Source organism: Monodelphis domestica, chromosome 2, assembly GCF_027887165.1.
Source record: "Monodelphis domestica isolate mMonDom1 chromosome 2, mMonDom1.pri, whole genome shotgun sequence".
Taxonomy (NCBI): Eukaryota; Metazoa; Chordata; class Mammalia; order Didelphimorphia; family Didelphidae; genus Monodelphis; species Monodelphis domestica.
This window is the reverse complement of record NC_077228.1, coordinates 443,287,315-443,308,105: the sequence shown is the minus strand read 5'-3', so window position 1 is coordinate 443,308,105 and position 20,791 is coordinate 443,287,315. Positions and strand designations below refer to the sequence as shown.

The window sequence follows — 20,791 nt, the reverse complement described above, 5'->3', positions numbered from 1 at the left end:
ATACAATCAGGAAGACTTGGTTTTGAGTTCTGCTATATTCACTTGCATAGTTGTATGATCCATGTCAAGTCACTTAACTTTTTCAGCCTTGGTTTCCTCATCTGCAAAAACATGTTAACAGTAATACCTACCTCACAAAGTTGTTGCAAGAATCAAGTGGAATAAAAAAAATATATAAATGCTTTGCAAGCCTTAAAGCGCTATATAGAGGCTAGCTATTATTTTTCTTATTAATAATACTATTATTTTTATTATTGTTGACTAGAACTAGGAGAGCAACAAGAGAAAGAGAAGCAAATATTCTTAATTCTGAAATCTTGGAATTGTAATCAAATGCATAATGAGACCCAAGATAGCATTCCAGCCTTTTGATTCTTTACTCCTCATGCCTTTGAGAGCACCCCTGTGTGCTCACCAGGGAACCAAGCTTCTCTGGTATTTGTGCAGCTGATTACCTACAGTGTCAGCTGCTGTGAGGATGAGCTGGGATGACAGCTTTCTGTTTACTAAGCTATGCCTAATTATTTAATTTCATGTTTTTATTTTAGGTTTTGTGCTGAACCCAGACAGTGTCTGATGGGCACCATGTAATCTGATTAATAATCTTCAGATGAAAGGCAGGGTAGAAATGCTTAGCAATATTATTCCATTTTTCCTTCCCTTCTCCCCATTGTGAGGTTCCAAAGAACCAGATCTGTTTCACATTTTATTTAAAACAGAAGAATGTGTTCTGGGGAAAATATTGACTGCCTTGCATGCAGTCTCTTTGTTGTCATAGTCTCTTGGATATCTGGGTTGAGAGAAGGCTGGATGAACTATTTTTGAGTGGAAGGTAGTAAAAGGATGAGACAGATGGACTCATACTTCAAGGAGTGACTTAGTTGAGCAAACATTTATTATATGCTTGTTACAGGAAGAGCACTATATGGGGTTCTTAAAGGAGGAGTTATAAAGTATAAATAGCCACTGTCCTTAGGAACTTGAACCTCGTTAAACCCTTCGTAGCTATTTGACAAGAGAAAGAAGAGAAATACACATGTATGTGATATGTTGTGAGATCAGAATGGGATGAGTGACAGTCATCACTGACTAATGGAATCATGGAGGTCTTCATGGAACATGTGTCACTTGAGATGAAGTTTAAAACAAGATCCAGAGAACCTGTGGGATGTGTATTCCGGGTAAAGGGACCAGTATGAATAAAGGCAGAAGTGGTCAACTTCAAAACTTGTAGCTAATGACAGATAATGTAGATAATGAGCAATCCACATTTGTGAGAATGTGAAGTAGTCAGGTAAGAAGAAATTAGGTGGGGCAGGTGCATCAGATTCTGGAGGACCTTTAATCCAAGGTTAAGGAGTTTGAATTTGATTTAGTGGGCAGTAGATAACTGCCATATGGTTTTTAATGGATGTGTTACATGATCAACTTTAAATGGAAAATTAGTCTGGCAAGGAATATTGAATAGGAGGAGTGGAAAGGGGAAGGATGGGGGGGGAGACTGAGGTAGTACAGGTTAGTTTTAATAGAAATTTGATGTGAGCATAGAGGAGAGGAAGACAAATATGAGACTCTGTGAAGGTGAGTAGACTTGACTTGGTGGATCAATTGTATGTTGGAGGTAAGGAATTAGGAAGATTAATAGATAACACAGGGCCTTAAATGGGAGAGAGGATGGATTGGTGATGCCAAGGACAAGTTCTGGGGAAGGATTAGGCTTGGGGGAGAAGAGTTCAATTTTGGACCTTTAGAAATTGAAGTGTCAGTGGGGCATCCAGGTGGAGAGGGCCCATGTGATAATGGATAATCATTAGAGATAATGACCTGAAATTAGGAAGAGAGAATCCAGTCATTCCAAAGGACTTGTGATAAAAAAAAAATACTATCTACCTTCACCAAAAGAACCCATGAACTCTGAATACAGATTGGCTTCTTGTTTTTTGGCCAGGTTTTCTTTTGTTATATGGCTAATATGGAAATATGTTTTGCATGATCTATATTAAATTTCTTAACTTTATCAAGGAAGGGAGGAGAGGGAGAGGATTTGGAGTTCAAAATTTCTTTTAAATGCTAAAAATGTTTTTTTATATGTAATTTGGAAAAAAATAAGTTTAACAAAAGAAGAGATAGTTTAAGCTTTGAATGATACTAAAGGGGAATGAGATTGCCAAAGGAGAGAATTATATAGAGAAAAGAACCTTGAGAAATACCCATTTTAAAGAATGGTTTGAGGGATGGGTGGAGAAATAGGAAAGTACAGTGTCCCTGAAGCCAAAAGGTAAAGATAATTATCTAAAATGAGGATAGTTAACAGCAAACACTGCATAGAGGTGGAGAATTATGAAGTTTGAAAGATGTTTACTGGCTGCAGTCTCTGCTACCTGAAAGACTGAAGGTGGCAGATCTCTTTAGTATAGGAGTTTTAAGCAATAGTGAGCCAAACCAATTAGATATATGAAATCTAGCACTACTATGGTGAATCCCTGGGAATGGGAGCCACCAGGCTGCCCAAGGAGAGTCAGTCTCACCCAAATGGCCATCATGAGTGGGATCAACCTATGAGTGGTTTTTGTACTTTGAGCTTTGGTGAAATAGGGAGATGCTGTCTCCTCAAAGAAATAAATATAAAACAACAAATACTAGATTTAATAATTAGGACGTCATTGGTAAACTTGTGAAAGCAGTAGTAAAAGAGGAGCATCTAGGTAGTGCAATGTGTCTGGAGTCAGGAAAATCTAAGTTCATATCTGGTGTCAGGTACTTACTTACACACAGACTGTATGACCCTGGGCAAGTCATTTAACCCTGTTTGTCACACTTTCCTCATCTTATTCCAGTGTCTTTGCCCAAGAAACCCCAAATGGTGCTATGAAGAGTCAAAATGACTGAACAACAATAATAGAGAGAGGTTAGCAAGGAGAAAGAAACTTTCCCTTCTGTGCCTAGGAAAAGAAAGGAGAGAGAGAGAGAGAGAGAGAGAGAGAGAGAGAGAGAGAGAGAGAGAGAGAGAGAGAGAGAGAAAGGCATCTCAGCTTCTCTAGTCCTTCCAATTGTAAGATTCTTGGATTTTCAAATCCCAAAACTTGGAATTTGCCATTATTTCCTTTGGCCTAAGAATTTTGACTACGAGAAATTTTGGAGACTCAGACATATATCTATAATTGATTCAAGTTATTCAAAAGTTTATATAGAGAGAAAGACTGCAAAAGCCAGCCATGCATGAAACAAAAAGAAAACTTGGAGGATTAAAACCTTTAGATGTCTTTTTACAAAAGTAAGGAAGCCATAGTGGTAGATTTGGTGTATGATGGGGGATTTTTGGCAGTAGCAGGATTGATAGGGGGATGGTGGAGTGGGGAGATCAGTGTGCAAGTCAGTCTGTTTGGGGGAAGAATATACCTTATCTCCATAAACGAATTGATTCTGTAGCCTTGTTTTGTAATTAAAATACTGGCTGGAAGAGAGAAACCATGGTGATGCAAGTCTGTTAGCTTATTCTTCATTTCAAATCAGTGTGTTTCGGGGGAGAGGGGCCAATAAAGTTTAATAATAATGAGAACCATAGTACGGAAATGAAGCCAGCATGATTCTAGAGTGTCAAGCTCAGGGGGGCGGAATTTTTTCTTCACAGTTGAGGTAATGTATTTCATTGCAAAGAATATCCATGTGCGGGTGGTTGTAGGCTGATTTCCCCACTCTCTCCTGGGGACTATGCTCTACTCAGATCCAGTTGAGTCTTCCCAAATTTGAGCAGCTCTTGACACTTAAGACTTGACTTGAAGAAAATGACTTCAGAAGGGAAAATATGGGAGGCTTTTAGATATCAGAATTTTCCACAAAGTTATCTAGAATGGCAATCTAGTCTAATAATAATTTGGGAATTTTCCATGAAGACAACTAAGATAGACAGGGAATTTTTGAGGACAGAGAATTTGTTATTGTTAAACACAGCCTAGTTTTAGAGGCAGCTGGTGGCTTAATGGCTAGAGTTTGGGACTTGGAAGTCAGGAAGACCAGAGATCAAATCCTGACTCAGACAATTTGCTAGCTACTCTATCCTAGGAAAGTCTCAAAGACAGTCAAGTCAGCCAACATTACATGCCTACTACATGCCAGATGGACACCCAAGTGGCACAGAGAATAAGAGTGCCAGGCCTAGAGTCAGGAAGACTTTAGACACTACCTATGTGATGTTGGGCAAACCACTTAATCTTGTTTGCCTCAGTTTCCTTGTGTGCAAAATGAATTGGAGAAGAAAATGGCAAACCCCTCCAGTATCTTTTGTCAAGAAAACTCCAAAAGGGGTCATGAAGAGTTAGATGTAACAACAACAATGCACCAGGCACTGTGCTGAGGGAAAATGAAAGGCAAAAGACAATCCTTGGGGGTGGCTGGGCAGCTCAGTGGATTAAGACCCAGACCTAGAGATAGGAGGTCCTAGGTTCAAATGTGACCTCAGACATTTTGTAGTTGTATGACCCTGGGCAAGTCACTTAATCTCCATTACCTAGTTCTTACTGCCCTTCTGCCTTAGAACCAATACACAGTTGTGATTCTAAGATGGAAGTTAAGGGTTTATTTAAATTTTAAAAAAAGACGATCCTTTTTTTTCTCAAGGAGCTGATAGTTTATTGGGGGAGACAAACAAAAGCAATTATATAAAAACAAACCATATACAGGATAAATTGAGGGTAATCAATAGAACAAAAACCCTAGTATCAAGGGACATTAGGAAAGCCTTCTTAAAAAATGGAATTTTAGCTCAGAATTGAACTTTTAAGACAATTTCCTCATCTAAAAAATGGGTATAATTATAGGATTATAAAACAGTATATGTATATTATCTATAATATTTAATTATATATACTACTTATGCTATATATTGTAATAGGATTGTGTATAATTTGCAGGGTCGTGGTTAAGGTTAAATAAATAATATATTTAAAATACTTTGTACTTAAAGTTCTTTAAAAATGTTAGCTATGTGTTTTGAATGTGGCTGTTATTATTTGTTTTGAGTGTATTATTTGGTTTTGGATGGTTTGGAATTCAGAAGTTTGATTTTGCATGTTTTTAAATGTGAAAATTCTGAGGGCAGCTTTCTTGTATGTGTGTTGTCTTTTTTGTAATCTCTTCCCCTGTATTTTTCATTTCAAATCCACTGCCTACCCCAACTAGAATAGAGAGAAGAGACCCCAAATCCTATTCTTCTCTTTTTGCCTCTCCTTTTCCCTTTTCCTCGTGTAAGAAGTGTAACATTATTGCCTTGTGAAGGTGAGTAGGTGCTCAATAAATGTGTCACTTGATTGATTTGTAATCAGAAGCTGCTGAAACATGGTGGTTGTTTTGAGCCATAGGAGAGTCCCCAGCTTCTCTGAAGTCTCCTGTTGCCCCTGGCAACTGCCTGTAGCTTCCAATATCCCTCCTCAGGGAACCAGTTACACTAGTTCAACTGAAAAAATGCTCTTTAGACCAAGGTGAAATGGGGTTTGTAAAAACCAGGTTTCTTGCACTTGTCTCCCTTGCCCCAGACCCCCTTCCTGGAATGAATGTTTCAGGGGGGCCAAAAGGTAGGGGACAGAGGCTCTCAGGCAAGTCAGGGCCAGGGAAACTGCCTTGCTGCTCAGAATTCAGCAAGCAGCTCTGCTGGTTGCTGGTCACACTTTCTGCCAATTGTGTGAGTGGGTGGAGGAGGTGTGGAAATCTGTATTAATTTTGGTGGAAACATTTCTGCGTCTCAGTTAACTTCCAGGTGTCCTGGGTACACACCAAGTGCCAGCCTTTCCAGCTCTTTGCCTGAGAAAAGGGACAGTCTGCACTGAGAGCATTTTTGAACCACGTAATTAAATACACAGTGTCTGTGCAGGATAGTATGTAATGGTCGCTAATCTCAACTACAGGTTCCCCCTCTCCAAAGAGCCCTGATAATAGCCAGATGCTCCAACCACAAAACATGGGGCCTTTTGCCAGAATTTCTTTGTGAAATCCTCTGATGTAAGAAAGCTCAAGCAGAGGCCCGGCTCCTCATTATAGCATTATAGAGAGATAGCACAAAAAGGCAATGTTACTGAGGAGTGACTTTCTGTTATTGTTAGTGAGCAACTCTATATAATTATTTACAAAATGTTACATCAGTATCTCTCCACAAGGGACTACTCCGATAAAGATGCTTCATGGATAAGATCACACATAATATATTGGAGTGTCCATCATTAGAGTCAGCCAATAAGTCAACAAGATTATTAAATGTTTGTGGGGCATATGTGGCATTCTACAAGGTACCTTGGGACATGTGTAGACATAGCATTGGCTTTTAGGAAACCTCAGAGCTGTAATCAATTGAGATTGCACTCAAGGTTGGGTAGTAGTACACATTGGGCTTAAAAATAAAAAAGAGAGGTCAGAAAAAGGGTCTAAGGTAGTTTGGAGAGAGAAGAAAGTTGGGCATGGCAGAGAGATAAAGGGGGCTTGTGGGAGGATGAATTAATGCCAGGTTGAGTGTTTCAGAAAACTCTTGAATAGGATGCCATCAGTTATTGAAATATCAAGAATGTGTTAGAAATGAAAGCATTTTATTCCACTCTGCCACCTGCTACCACTTCTGTGGATCTCTTACCTTCACCTATATTTATTTAGGGTTTTATTTTCCTCAAGGATGTCCTGGATGGATGCTGTCAGTAAGAACATAAGCACATGGACTTAAAGGGCATGGATGTAGAGATATAGAAATAGGGATCTGTGTGCAGTGATTCACCAAGATAAATGATAGGAGCAATAAAGCAAATGTATGTGCTGTTTTTAGTTTGTGACTTTGTGGTAAATAATTACTTGACTTTTAAATTTTAGGCTGATTCCTTATTTTTTGCTATTATTTTTTTAAAAATCCTTACCTTCTGTCTTAGAATTGATGCTGAGTATCAGTTCCAATGCAGAAGAGTGGTGTAAGGCAAAGCAAATTGGGTTAAGTGACTTGAGCATGGTCACACATCTAGAACATCAATTTTTAAAATGGAGTCTGGGGAGTGACCCTTGTAGGGTCCTTGAGTTTTTTCAAGTATATCTTTGAGGTCAAAACTATTTTCATAATACTAAGAGGTTTAAATTCTGAAACAGGAAATGTCAATAGCTATAATTGAAAAAAAACCAAAGCCCTTTGGAGACTTCCAATACTTTTTGAGGATATAAAGGGGTCATGATGCCAAATAGTTTGAGAACTATTGCTTTCATTTATTTTCTTGGACTTCATAAGGACCACATAAGTTTATGAAGTCAAAAATATTATCAAATACTCAGCAATTATTTATCAATCCTTATCTGTGTGACCCTGGGCAAATGACTTAGTCCCCATTGCCTAGCCCTTACCACTCTTCTCTCTTAGAATGAATACACAAGATGGAAGGTAAGAATTTAAAACAAACAATTATTTATCAAGCACCTGTTTCATGTGCTAAGGGTTAGGAGTGCAAATGCAAAGAATGAAAGATCCCTACTCACAAAGAAGCTTCCCTTGGTGGCAATATACCTCCTTTAACTTAGCCAGGCTACATACATAGCCTGCATAAGCAAGGGCTCAAAATAATAACCATAACTCAATATACCTTGCTCTGTTGCTCACCAGATTTTTTTTTGATACTGGGCAATTTCATGTAGGATGGTCTACCCCTCTCCTTGTCTTCTTGAAACTGGAGTTCTTAACATTTTTATGGTTCATGGACCTTTTTGGTAGTATGGAGGAACCTAGGGACCCCTTCTCAGAGTTGTGTTTCTAGTAATTGGAGAAAATGTTCAGTTTCAGTTAAAAGCTAGTAAAAATAAAGATGAATATTTTTTCTGTCCATACTAATAAACTTTCTGATCCTTGGACTCCAGGTTAGCAATTCTTATCTTCAGAAGAAATAGAAGTCCAAGAGAATGATGATTTATTATTGCATTCATTATGTCTAACCTCTTGAAGATTTCCTTACATCAGAGCTGAGTTTACATTATGATGGTGAAATATTTTCAGTTTAATTTGGAATGATTACCATCATTCTCCCCACCCCAAGTGATATGTATCTTGTTTCACAACATGATGAACGTGGAAATATGTATTATATGATAACATGTGTATCTTCCATCTTGGGAAGGGAGAGAGAGAACATGGATTACAAGAATGTCAAAAAATGATTATTAAAATTAGGTTGATATGTAATCTAGAAAAATTAAAAATAAATTCATTTCCCCTGCCACCACCCCAAGTAGCTTTAAGAAGCTAGGAAAAAAATGAAGACACATTCTTGAATGTTTTTATCACATAGAACAGTTGAGTTCTTCCTGCAGACATTACTCTCAGAATAGTCTTTCATTTATGTATCTTAAATTTGCTTATGGTAACTAAGAACCCACTTGGGAAAAGAAGCACTTAAGCTTACAGAAAGTGAGAGTGGAATACAACCCATAAGAAGCCATGACAATACTCCCTAAGGGGAAAGAGAATGAAGGTTTGTATTGGCAGCCAAGAGTCTATACTCTGTTAGTGTCTCAGTGTATATAGGCAAAGTCAAGAGTTCATTCAGTCATTTTTTTTTTTTGGTCTCTATGACTGAACACTTGCCATTTATTTGATTTCAGATAGATGAAACCGTTACTTACTTGGAAACCTTGCCCTCTTACTGAACACATTCATGTGCATATATCTAAAGCTATGGGTGGGGATAGATGTATACAAATGTGCATGTTAATAGAATTGTAGCATAATAATTCAGAGCCAGGAGGTGACTTAGAGATTGGCTAGTTAACTTATCCATTGATTTATAGTAGAAACGAAGACCCAGCAAGATTGTACCCATGGAGTGAATTCATTCATATTTTTCCCAGTATTTGAAAGTAATAAAAAGCAAGAAAAGCAAGACTAACTTTTTGCCACCATTCAAGTCAATATCAGCGCTTCTTAATTTGTCCCATTTAGTTTAGTAATAATTTTCTAGTTTCAAAATTATTTTTCACATGACCCTCTTAAGTATCATTAGAAGAATAACTCTACAATTTGGGATTTTACAACCATCCAGTAAAGCTAGGAGTCTTTTGGAAAGAAGCATGTAGGAAAACTATTGTGTGATTGTGTTAATGATATATTCTGCTAGTTGAGCCCGTGGGGATTCCATGCCATGCTGTGTACTGGAGGACTATTTACAAATCATGATGTTATTAATAAATTACAATAAAGACTAAATTATCATCCATATTCTTTAGACTCCCTAGAACTTTGCTGTCCTAGGCACTGCTCTCAGTAAAAGGGCCATCCGTTGGGATTTTTTTATTTATATGGAAATTTTCCATGGAATTTGTTGAAAAAGCATTGAAATTTAATTAATTTATTGAGCTAATATTCTTATAAACTCAAGAATTTACCTCCACTATCAGAGATTAGGAGTGAGAATAGTTAGAATGGGCAAGAAATCCCTGTTTCTGTAATTTGCTAATGGATTCCAAACTAAAGATCCTTTTCTGTCTATAGAGCAATTGGATGTTCTTTAGAATTGTGCTGCATATGTATAAGTATAGTTTTCAGATACTCTATTCACCTCAAACAGCTATTCTTCCTTCCAGCAATAACAATAAAGAAAACTTTAATTAGATACCAAATTGCAGCCCCTGTATCATTCTGGCAGCTGATTATTAAAGACAGCCCCATGTTTTAGCTCTCATCTGGGATACTTGGACAGGAAACAGCCACAGCCCAGATCCATTCTCTCTTCCATTCATGAGACCAAAAAAACTTATGGAAAAGCCCTTTTTTCTATTTCTTCACCTCTGGCGGTCTCTGTTTTCCTTCAAGGCTCATCTCAAATGCTACCATCATCTGTACAAGGCCTTTCCTAATGCACCCCCACTGCTAGTGTCTTTCCCCCAAGGGTATATTGTATCCATTTTATGCATATTTTTATATTTAGTTTATCCTCCTTGAAGACAGAGAATAAGTTTTTTACTTTCTATCTCTTTATTTTGTGCCTTACTTTGTATCAGCCCTCATTGCCTGACACAAAGTAAGTGTTTATTAATTGCTTGTTATGCAATGATCAAGAACAATTCTGTGGAACTTATGAGAAGAATGCTCTCCACATCCAGAGAAAGAACTGTGGGAGCAGAAATGCAGAATTAAACATATGACTGATCACTTTGTTATATGGGTATAGGATTTGGGGTTGTGGTTGTAACAGATTACTCTGTTACAGATATGAATAATATGGAAATAGGTTTTGAATAATAAGACATGTATAAATCAATGGAATTCCTTGCAGGCTTTGGGAGGAGGGAATGAAGAGAGAAGGGAAAGAACATGAATCATGGAACCATGGAAAAATATTCTTAAAAAAAATTGTGAAAAAATTGCTTGCTAATGGGAAGCATATTGTACCTCTTTTCTTTGGGTTGTGGGAATAATGGGAATTGATGATTGCAAGTAAATACCATCTTCACCTGTGATACCCTCATTCCTGTTTCATGCCAAATACACATAATTGACTAATGCTTAATACTTTAGAATGTGTAGTTCCTTTGGAGAAAGTAACAGTAGTCACATATTAAATTTAGGACTTTTGGATAGGAGTTTGATGTCTGTAGTAAACTCTTAATCAAACTCATTTCTGACTGTTTATGGTGGGATCTTTTCAATAAGTGTCAATAGTATATCCTTCAGGTTTAGTAGTATCTATCTATTTGTCTGTCTATTGATCTATCATCTGATATTTATTTGCTGATCTATATTATCTGACATCTATCAATTATCTATTTTATCTGTTTATCATCTGTCATCTATCATGTATCCATTTGTCCTCAGGCATTTGTCTATCTACTGATCTATATCTATCAGCTGATATCTATCAATTATATCTACCCATCATTTAACATCTATCAAGTATTTATTTCTAACCATCTATCATTGGACATCTGTCAGTTGTCATCTGGTACCTTTCTACTTGATTATCTCTGTCTATCTATCTTTCTGTCTGTATATTTAACATATAGTTCTGAAGAAAAAGACCAAACACCTTAAGAAACAGCTTTTTCAGGCACTGAAACATGAGGAGCAGTCAACAGCCACAAGAACACCTTCTACAAATTTCTTGACTGTTTCCCTACAAGTGTGTGCTTCATAAACTATCAATAATAAAAGCTTCTCTTTTAAAGTGATGGAGATATAGATTCTATAGCCTTTTTGCCTTTTGTTAGTGAAATAGCCCATTTCACAGGTGGTATAGAAATTTTAAAGTCATAGTTTTTGAATTAGTCACTTATAAGGAAGACCACTATATAGGTTTTTGAAAGTAGATTCCAGTCAACAAGTATTCAGCAGATGACCAAAACATGGTAGTGGATTGATAACTTATTCCCAATTAAAACCCTATGTGTTAGGCATTATTTTAGCTGGACACAGAGCATATAGAGACAAGCTTCTTACCCTCAAGGAGCTTACATTCTATTGGGGGACATGGTAGTCTTGAGTCTTGCTTATGTCATTTATTATCTGTATGCACTTACTAAGTCATTATGCTTTTGGCCTTTAGTTTCCTCCTATGCAAATGAAGGTATTGGATTATTGGTCTCTATTGTCCTTCCATCTTGAAATGTATAATCCTGCAGGTTGTTGTAGGTGAGGTTGTTCAGGAAAGGTTGAATGTAGAAGGTAGCAATTGACTTGAGCTTTTCTTTTTCTCATTTAAGATGTTGCTATTAGTTCCCTGTCTATTTTTTGTAGGGGCTTCTAGATTATAGTTATAATAAGTTTCTAACCAATTACTATTCGCTTAGACAAGCACATTGTGATAAATATATCACTTCCTATGATCCTAGTGCTTCCTGAGAAATTTGGTGATTCCATTAACATGGATTGCCTTTATACTAATATATACATTATAGGTCTTAATAAAAAGTCTTTATGAGTTTTTAGTGATCCCAAACCATTAAGACTTGATGGCCAGGGCTGGACTAAGGATCTTCTCCAGATATAGAGTGGTCCTTGTCTAGTCCTTCTAGGCTAGCATTCTCCTGTCATAGTCTTTGAGAACCTAGTGTTTTTTCCCTGACATGAAGAATAATATTTTATTAATTTTTTTAATTTAAAGATACTTTATTTTCCCAATTAAATGTAATAACAACTTTCCACATACATTTTCTGAAGTTATAAAATCCAAATTGTCTCCCTCTCTCCCTTCCCTCCCCACTCTTGGAGATGGCAAGCAATTAGATCTGGGTTATATATGTATTATCATGCAAAATATAATTCCATATGGGTCATTGTTACAAGAAAACACTCATGTAAAACCCAACCCCCCAAATAAAACCATATGTAAACTAATGTGAAAAATCATATGCTTTGATCTGCATTCTGACTCCAATATTTCTTTGGAGGTGGATAGCTTTCTTTGTCATAAGTCCTCCAGAATTATCCCAGATCATTATATTGCTGAGAGTAGCTAAGTCTTTCACAGCTGATCATTGGTATTATGTACAATGTTCTTGCAGTTCTGCTTATTTTGATCAACTTCAATTCATGTAGATTTTTTCCACCTCTTTTTGGAAATCATCTTGCTTATCATTTCTCATAGCATAGTAGCATTCCATCACCAACATGTACCACAATTTGTTCTGCTATTCCCCAATTGATGGACATCCCTTCAATTTCTAATTCTTTGCCACCACAAAAAGAATTGCTATAAATGTTTTTTGTACAAGGAGGTCCTTTCTCCTTAATAAAGATCTCTTTGGTACACAAACCCAACACTAGCATTACCAGATCAAAGGGTATGCACAGTTTTATAGCCCTTCGAACATAGTTCCAAATTGCCCTCCAGAATATTTGCATCATTTCATAAAGAGTAATACTTTAGAGAAATTTCTAAGTAATTTAACTACACTTTTACTATCACTATTAACTAACTAAATTTACTATTATGCCTCTCTTTTAAGTCTCATAAAAAATTTCTGCCTCCTCAGTCTGCTTCCCTTTTGTTATTCCTAGCACTCTCAAGTGTTCTAAGTGGCAAAGAAAAATAGAGTATTTAATAGACTTTGGTGGAGTTTGTAAGCATCCCAATTAGTGATTTCCCAGGAAATAAAAAGTGCCCTGCATCATCTCACCTTGTTTTTTTAGAGCACAATAAACAAGAAGGCACATACTCTTGATGGATTAAGGATTTCTGATTTATTGCCTTCCTTCAGAGATCTAGGCCGAGAATAAAAGCTTATCTTCTCAAAGGCTCCCCACCTACCCTCCCTGGAGGTGATGTACAAGTTCTTTCTTCTGTTTCCTCTGCTATGAAACCATTTTACTTCTGATGCTTGGACTTGATGTTTCAAAAGACAAGCTTGACCTACTTTTGCTAAAGTAGATGACTTTCCCTTGAAGTGGAATGACAAAGTAAGATGCCAGTTCTACCCAGTAGTGCAAATGACTTTTAGTCATCAGAGATTCACTAAATGTCTTTATTTGTTGTGGTTTATTCCAGAGTTGGTGATGCTGCTGGAATGGTGGTCAGGTACTCAGTGCACGCTCTACACCGAACCCAAGGATTATGGCAAGTACGGGAAGGAAAATGCCATCGTAATCCTTAACCACAACTTTGAAATCGACTTTCTCTGTGGTTGGAACTTTTGTGAACGATTTGGGGTCTTAGGGGTGAGTCACATTTTACCTTAGGGCAAATGGGATAATTTGCTCTAGTTTATTAATATAACTTGATTTTTCTTAGCAATTTGTGAGAATTCCTGAAAGTGATTATAATGGTTCTACTTGATGAAATATTCTTAAGAAGCTTATATATGAACCCAGCTGGAACTTGGGCTCTTGGAGAAATACATTTTTATAGAAGAGAAGAAAAGAAGTAGGAGGAAGGTTTGGTCACTTGTACTGGGTCATACCAAATGGGCAGATTTAATTTGTCAATATGGACATGGTAACATTCTCTTTAAATTCTTATGAAAAATACTTAAAATGAGGTCCTAAATGAGAGAAGGAAGGAAACCTTCTGTGGCCAAGAAAATGCAAAATCCCAACTTTGTCTTGGGGAAAAAAAAGTTTTAATTATTTTGTCAAATTGATTCACTGGGAAATGATGTTTCTTCCTCATTTGTTCCCTTTTTTATTTGGATGGTTAATCATTTTGCCAAGTCATGTCTCCACAAGATAATTGACTGAAAATGAACCTGAGAAGTCAGATTCCTTCCTACCCCTCTCATTCAATCCAATGTAAATCAAAACTTCCAGCAATAAAAGATAGGCATGAGCCCAGCCCTGAGTTGATTTCTGCCTTGAGACAGATGTAAAATTATTTTCATATCCTGAGGGTTTCCCTTCACGTTGAAATGACCTCATGTACCAATTGAACCAGTTGGACCAATTGAAACATTCAGCCTACATAGGTGTAACTTGGGCTTGGTTGAGCACTGTTCCTTTTAGGTGGTTCTGTTCCTTACTCTTGGGTGAGTGAATGAATGAAGAGAAAAAGTATTTATTATGTACTTACTATGTGCGAATCACTATTTTAAGTGTTGATAGATATAAATAGAAAAGTAAGATAATCCCTACTCCCAAGGACTTTATATTGTTTATAATATGATAGAGTCTGTACTTTACTTAAAGAATTATGTTTTTCTTATCAGTGAGTCATAAGGAAAAAAAATTATTGGTGACCAAATCTATAAAAATATTGAGTCTCTCCTCTGAGGACAGAAGTCAAGCCTTGCTAGTTTTAGGTTCAAACCTTTAATCACCTCACTGACCGCTTACTGGCAAGTTGCTTCCCCCCTTGAAGTCTCAGGCAAGTTGCTAGATTCACAAGTTATAGATTAGTTGTGATCAATATTAATCGAGGAAATGTTTCTTCCAGGACAATCATGGGTCATTGACTACATAGTATATATTTTTTTGCTTTGTCTTTTTAGTGTGACAAATATATTCTTTCCAATTCTATGTCTTAGCCTCCCTCTTAAAGAGAGATGCAAAGGAATCGAGTTGAGGGGAAAGGTAGACATAAAGAAGGTAATAGAGACAGTCTAAAGAGAGACAGAGATACATATTGATATTAAAATAGAGTTAAATGCAGACATAAAGAGACCCAAATGTGTACACACACACACACACACACACACACAGGCAAAGAGACCAACACAAAAAATGATAAGGAATAACAACTCCATTTTGTAACTTAAAATATTGTGGCTAATGGCTTTCAGAGCTATTTTGCCTTTCTTTCAACTATGGATGTATAAGGGAACATTATTTCTTGGTAATTGCCATTAGCCTGATGAAATGATGCCGATAGCCAAAAATGACTTGTGGTAAATGGGCTTCCCTTGGGTGGTTTAGTGTCTTACTTAAATAACTAGGGACATTTCATAAATTAAATCCTATACCAATTCCTCACTGATGTTTTGCATGGTAAAATACTAGAGCAAGAGGAATATAGGTTTGGCAAGAAAGTAATTTCTGTGAAAAAGATTTGGGGTTTTGGTGGGCTACAAAGTATTAAAATGAGTCAACAAGGTGAATGGCAGCCAGGAAAGCTAATGTAATCTGTGGCCACATAAATAGAGGCATGGCATCCAGAATGTGGAAATTTAACACTAGTGTATACTCTTTTCTTTGGTACTCCAAGACAACCTTTAGATTTTAAGGAGAGAAAGAATTAAGCAGCTGTATGGCTTAGTGAATTGAGAGCCAGGTCCAGAGATGGGAGGTCCTGGTTTTCAATTTCAATTTCCTGGGACACTTCCTAGCTGTGTGGCCCTGGGCAAGTCACTTAACCTCCATTGCCTAACCCTTATGGCTATTCTGCCTTGGAACCAATACACAGTATTGATTCTAAAAAGGTAAGGGTTAAAAAAGAATTGAAGTTACAAATTTTCTTCTTTCCCTGCCCTTTGTTTAAATAAGAATGGAGACAAAGCCTTTTGTTTATCTGTAAAGGAGCTTAAGATAGTGGGGCAAAGCAAAGCAGACAGGCACATTTTACAGCTATTCTAAAGGTCTCAGGTCTCCTGGCATCTGAAAAACCCTTGTCTCTTGCTCAGAGTGAAGGTCAGAGTACTCCAATAGGAGGCGTTTTAGAAAGATGCATCACTAAGATCATAAATTGGGAGTACCAGGAGGAAGTGGGAACTTTTTTTTTTTCTGGGAATCCAGAGCAAGAAGGTATGCAGAGGCCTGATTCTTAGCTCTTGGCTCTTGGCAGAGAAGGCAAGGAGGTTGACTTGGTGCCTTCTCTTTTTTTCTGGCCCACTTTTTATTATTTAATAAATAATTATAAATTAAGATAGTCTCCATAATATTTTAATAATAAGAACATGATTTGTGACAGTCCCACTGGTTCATCAGGCCCCTTATGTGGTTTTTTGATTGTTTTTATATTTCACAAAGTATACTGAGAAAACTGGAGAACATCTTTACATTCTTTGTGAAATGGATCCCTGTCAAAGCCTCTGCATGGGCCCCTTCTCAGAATGATAGTTTTAAGTACATTAAATAAAATACACAGGATTACAAAGGAAAGCAATTATATGTACATACAGTTACCAACAGTCTTTTTTCTTTAAAAAAACTTATTTATTTTTACATTCTTTTCTTTTTAAACTTTGAGTTACACATTCTCTCCTTCTCATACTCTGCCTGACCCACCAAGAAGGCAAGCAATATGACATTAACTAAACATATAAAATCATACAAAACACATCTCTGCATAAGCCATATTTCCCAAGAAAAATAAGGAAAATGAGAAAACTGTACTTGGAAGTTCATTTCTTTCTCTGGAGGCGGATAACATTTTTTCATCATTAGGCCCCTGGAATTGTCTTAGATCATTGCATTGAAAAGAGTAGCTAAGTTTTTCACAGATGTTCATCATTACAACATTGCTATTATTGTCCACTATGATCTCCCAAGTCTAACCACTTCATGTTATATCAGTTCATACAGTTCTTTTCATGTTTTTCTGAAGCCACACATTTGTCATTTCTCATAGTACAGTAGTATTTAAATACTATCATATGCAATTCTTTGTTCAGCTGTCCCCAATTGATGAGAATCCTCTTTTTTTCACTGCAGAAATAGCCATTATAAATATTTTTTTACATACAGGTCCTTTTCCTTTTTCTTTGATCTCTTTGGGATAGAGATCTAGTAGTAATATTGTTGGGTCAGAGCATATGCGGTTTTATATCCCTTTGGACATAGTTCCAGATTGTTTTCCAGAATGGTTGGACCAGTTCGTAATTCTACCAACTGCATTAGTGTATCAATTTTTTCCTTATCCACTTCATCATTTGTCATTTCTGATAGATGTGAAATGGTACTTCAGAGTTGTTTTAATTTGTTGGGTTTTTTTTTCTAATCCATAGTGATTTAGAGCATTTTTCCATATGACAATAGCTGGCTTTGATTTCTTCTTCTTAAAACTACTTGTTCATATCCTTTGATCATTTATTGATTAGGGAATCTCTCTCATTTGGAAAAAAATTGACTCAGTTCTATAATTAGTATATGTTTGAGATATTAGGTCTCTATCAGAGAAATTTACTGTGAAATGTTTTGATATTACTTTATTATCTACAATACCTTTTGAGCAAAATGTAATTTCCTAGGTTATCACTTTTAATTAGGTCTTTTTTTCCCTTTTGCTTTTACTGAGATCATGATTACTATACCCGTTTTATTTTTTAACATCAGCTGAAACACATTCTGTTCCAAGCCTTTACTAAACTAAAGTTCTGTGTGTCTTTGTTTCAATTGTGTCTGTTGTAAACAAAATATTGTTAGAGCCTAGTTTCTAAGACAGTCTGTTACCTGCTTCTGTTTTATGGATAAATTCACAGTTTGATGACTAAATGTAAGTTTTGCTACATCTCAATATATTTTGTTTCTTCTTCTCTTTCTTTTTAGCCTGTCTCTCCCCAAAAGTCCATTTTGCTTCTAAACATTCCTCCTTTCATCTGCCCTATCCTTGAACTTGGAAGCTGCTAAATCTTGTGTGATCCTTGCTTTGGCTTCACAATATTTGAATTATTTCTTTCTGTCTGCTTACAATATTATCTCTTTGACCTAGAAGCTCTGGAATTTAGATACAATATTCCTGTGAGTTTTCATTTTAGGATATCTTTTAGGAGGTGATCTATGGATTATTTCAATTTCAGTTTTGTTCTCTGGATCTTAAGTTATTGAGGTAGTTTTCCTTAATAATTTCTTTAAATATGATGTGCAAGTTATTTTTTTAATCACAAATTTTAGATAATTATTATTCCTTGATCTATTTTTTGAGGTCAGGGTGTTTTGTTTTTTTTTAGAAATAATATATTTTACATTTTCTTCTAGTTTTTCATTATTTTAACTTTTATTTTCTTGATGTCTCAAGGAATCATTAGCTTCTACTTGCCCAATTCTAATTTTATAGGAATTATTTTCTGAATGAATTTAGTGAATTTCTGTGCTTTCTTTACTTTTAGCTCTATTTTTTAAGATATTATTTTCTTCAGAATATTTTGTGCCTCTTTTACCAAGCTATTAATTCCTTTTTCATAACTTTCTTGTATCACTCTCATTTCTTTCCACAATTTTTCTTCTACTATTCTTTCTTTCTTTGACCCTTCTAGGAATTCATGTTCTAGGGTCCAATGAGTATTTTTCTTTGAGGCTATTTTTGTCACTGTTTTCACATTGTAGTCTTCTAAATTTATGTCTTGGTTTCCTGTACCACTATAGTAGATTTTTATGGTCAAGTTATTATTTTTGTTTGTTTGGTTTTTGCTCATTTCCCCAGGCCATTTCTTCACTTTAAACCTTATGTTAAAGTTGGTCTCTGCTCATCTAGGGGTAGAAAGTCACCATTCTAGACTTCAGGCTTTTTCATGCCCCTGTTTTCAGAACGAAATGTAGGGGTCTGGAAGTTTTGGTTTTTCCAAGATTATATGATCCTAAGAGAGGTGTATTTACTAGTCTCCTGATCTATACTCTGGTTATTATTGAGGAAAGGTGCCTGGTCCCCTGCTGCTGCATTTAAGAGTATTCATTTGCTTTGAGACTGTGACCATACCCCCTTAGAACTATAATCCAGAACTGTGCATGGGCAATAGAGTTTCCAGTCAGCACAAATTGAACCCAGTACCAGCAAAGGGTTTTTCCTGTAATCTCTTTCTGAGCAGTTGTTTGACCCCCTTCAACTTCTCTTTGTTGAGAGCTACTGAAGCTGCTTCTGCTATGCCTGTAGCCATCATGACAGACCTCTACTCCAGTGTTAGAGACTTTTCTTGCTAACCTCTTAAGTTTTTGTAGGCCAAAAAGTATCTGGCTCCAACTTTTTGGGGGGATAAAAGTAGTAATGAGTCCGATTTAAGTTGAAATATAAAGAAAAACTTCTCAACAATTAGAATTTTCCCAAAATGTAACATATTATCCCAGAAAGTAAAAGGTCCACTGGAAGACTTCAAGCAGAGGCTAGATAAGCACTTGGGGGTATTTTGGGAATGCACAACTTCTAAGGTGGAAGGAAAACTATGAATCAAACTTTTGTATTTCTGCCTACTGAGGTGGAGCAGACAGTGATTGGAAAGTGATTGGGACGGGAGTAACAGTTGGAGTGAGAGAAGAGGATTGTGGGAAAAACTGCTAACTGAAGGGTCTTTGCCCTCTGAACTCTGTCAAGTGTGGAGCAAAGACCTGGATCCCAACCTGAGGAAAAACCTTGCCTCCATTTCCCTTACCCAGAAGAAAAAGAAGGTTACTGTATGTTAGAGAGCATCCATTAGAGGAAGAACAAGCAAAAACAGCTGCTGAGAAGGGGTTGATCCCTTAACTTCAGGGGGTCACCCTGAAGATCCTTTCCATCCCTTGACCTTCCAAAGAAGGATACTTGCCACTTGTTAAGGTAGGAGAGAGACATTGATTAGCTAAGAAGAAGATAGATAAGCCAAAGCTGAGCCATCTTGGCTCTGCTAAAGAAAACTAGAAACCCAGTAGGGTCTCCTCTTCCCTGAAACCTCTCCCCTTTATTATTTTACTAAAATTATTAAACTACTTGAGAAATTGAAAATCCCAGTCAGATTCATATTGAAGGGAGAACAAAGAACAAGAGGCTGGTGGCTAAGCTATCTATTAGCCTAGGAGAAACAACAAGAGCCAACAGTAACAGTCTGTTTGCCAGACAAGGGGAACCCCCTTGCTAAGTAATCTCCACTAGTCCCCAGAAGTTCTCTCAAGGACCCTGGTCTTGTCATCCTTAACCTAACCTTACCCAGGGTACCTCTCGTGGGTTGAGTGTGAGGGAATTTCAAAGACAGCCTCTCAGCCACAGAGGGTATTCCTCCATTTTATCTCACCAGCCTCCACATTCCCTCTGTCCTTTCAACTCCTCCATTCCCAGTTACTAACCCTTCCTGTGTCCCAAGTACCTCTTCACTCCTGTTCAATTCCTTTCATTTTTACAACATGTATATTGTGTTTCTCTGAACAGTTGGTAGGTTCTAACACAATGGAAAGGTTTAGAGAGCAGGCCAAGAGATAAAAATCTGGGCTTGTCATCTAGGCACAGCCTTACTCAGTTCACTTGGTCATTCAGATGCTTATTCTCAAAAAGGTAGCTATCACATGGTGGTGGTTTTTGTTGTTGTTGTTGTTGTTATAGTATTTCAAAAAGGCTGATTGCTAATCCTTGATAGCAGAGTATTGGCTTAATCATGGAAAAACTTTCTTATAGCCAAATCCCAGACATCATTTTTAACTTGTTCCTTATGCAGGATGGCTCTCAAATAATATTCACTTCTATTG

At 36.7% G+C, this 20,791-nt stretch overlaps 1 protein-coding gene across 4 annotated transcripts in view; it reads left to right on the top strand.

The window, feature by feature from the left end:
- AGPAT4 (1-acylglycerol-3-phosphate O-acyltransferase 4) overlaps nt 1-20,791 on the top strand; it is a 181,669-nt gene that overhangs the window by 109,814 nt on the left and 51,064 nt on the right. For all 4 annotated transcript variants that reach the window (XM_007484865.3, XM_001371495.4, XM_056814366.1 and 1 more), the window contains exon 3: nt 13,488-13,657. In XM_007484865.3, the coding sequence (XP_007484927.1) occupies nt 13,488-13,657 (170 nt within the window). The remainder of the gene's footprint in view (nt 1-13,487; nt 13,658-20,791) is intronic.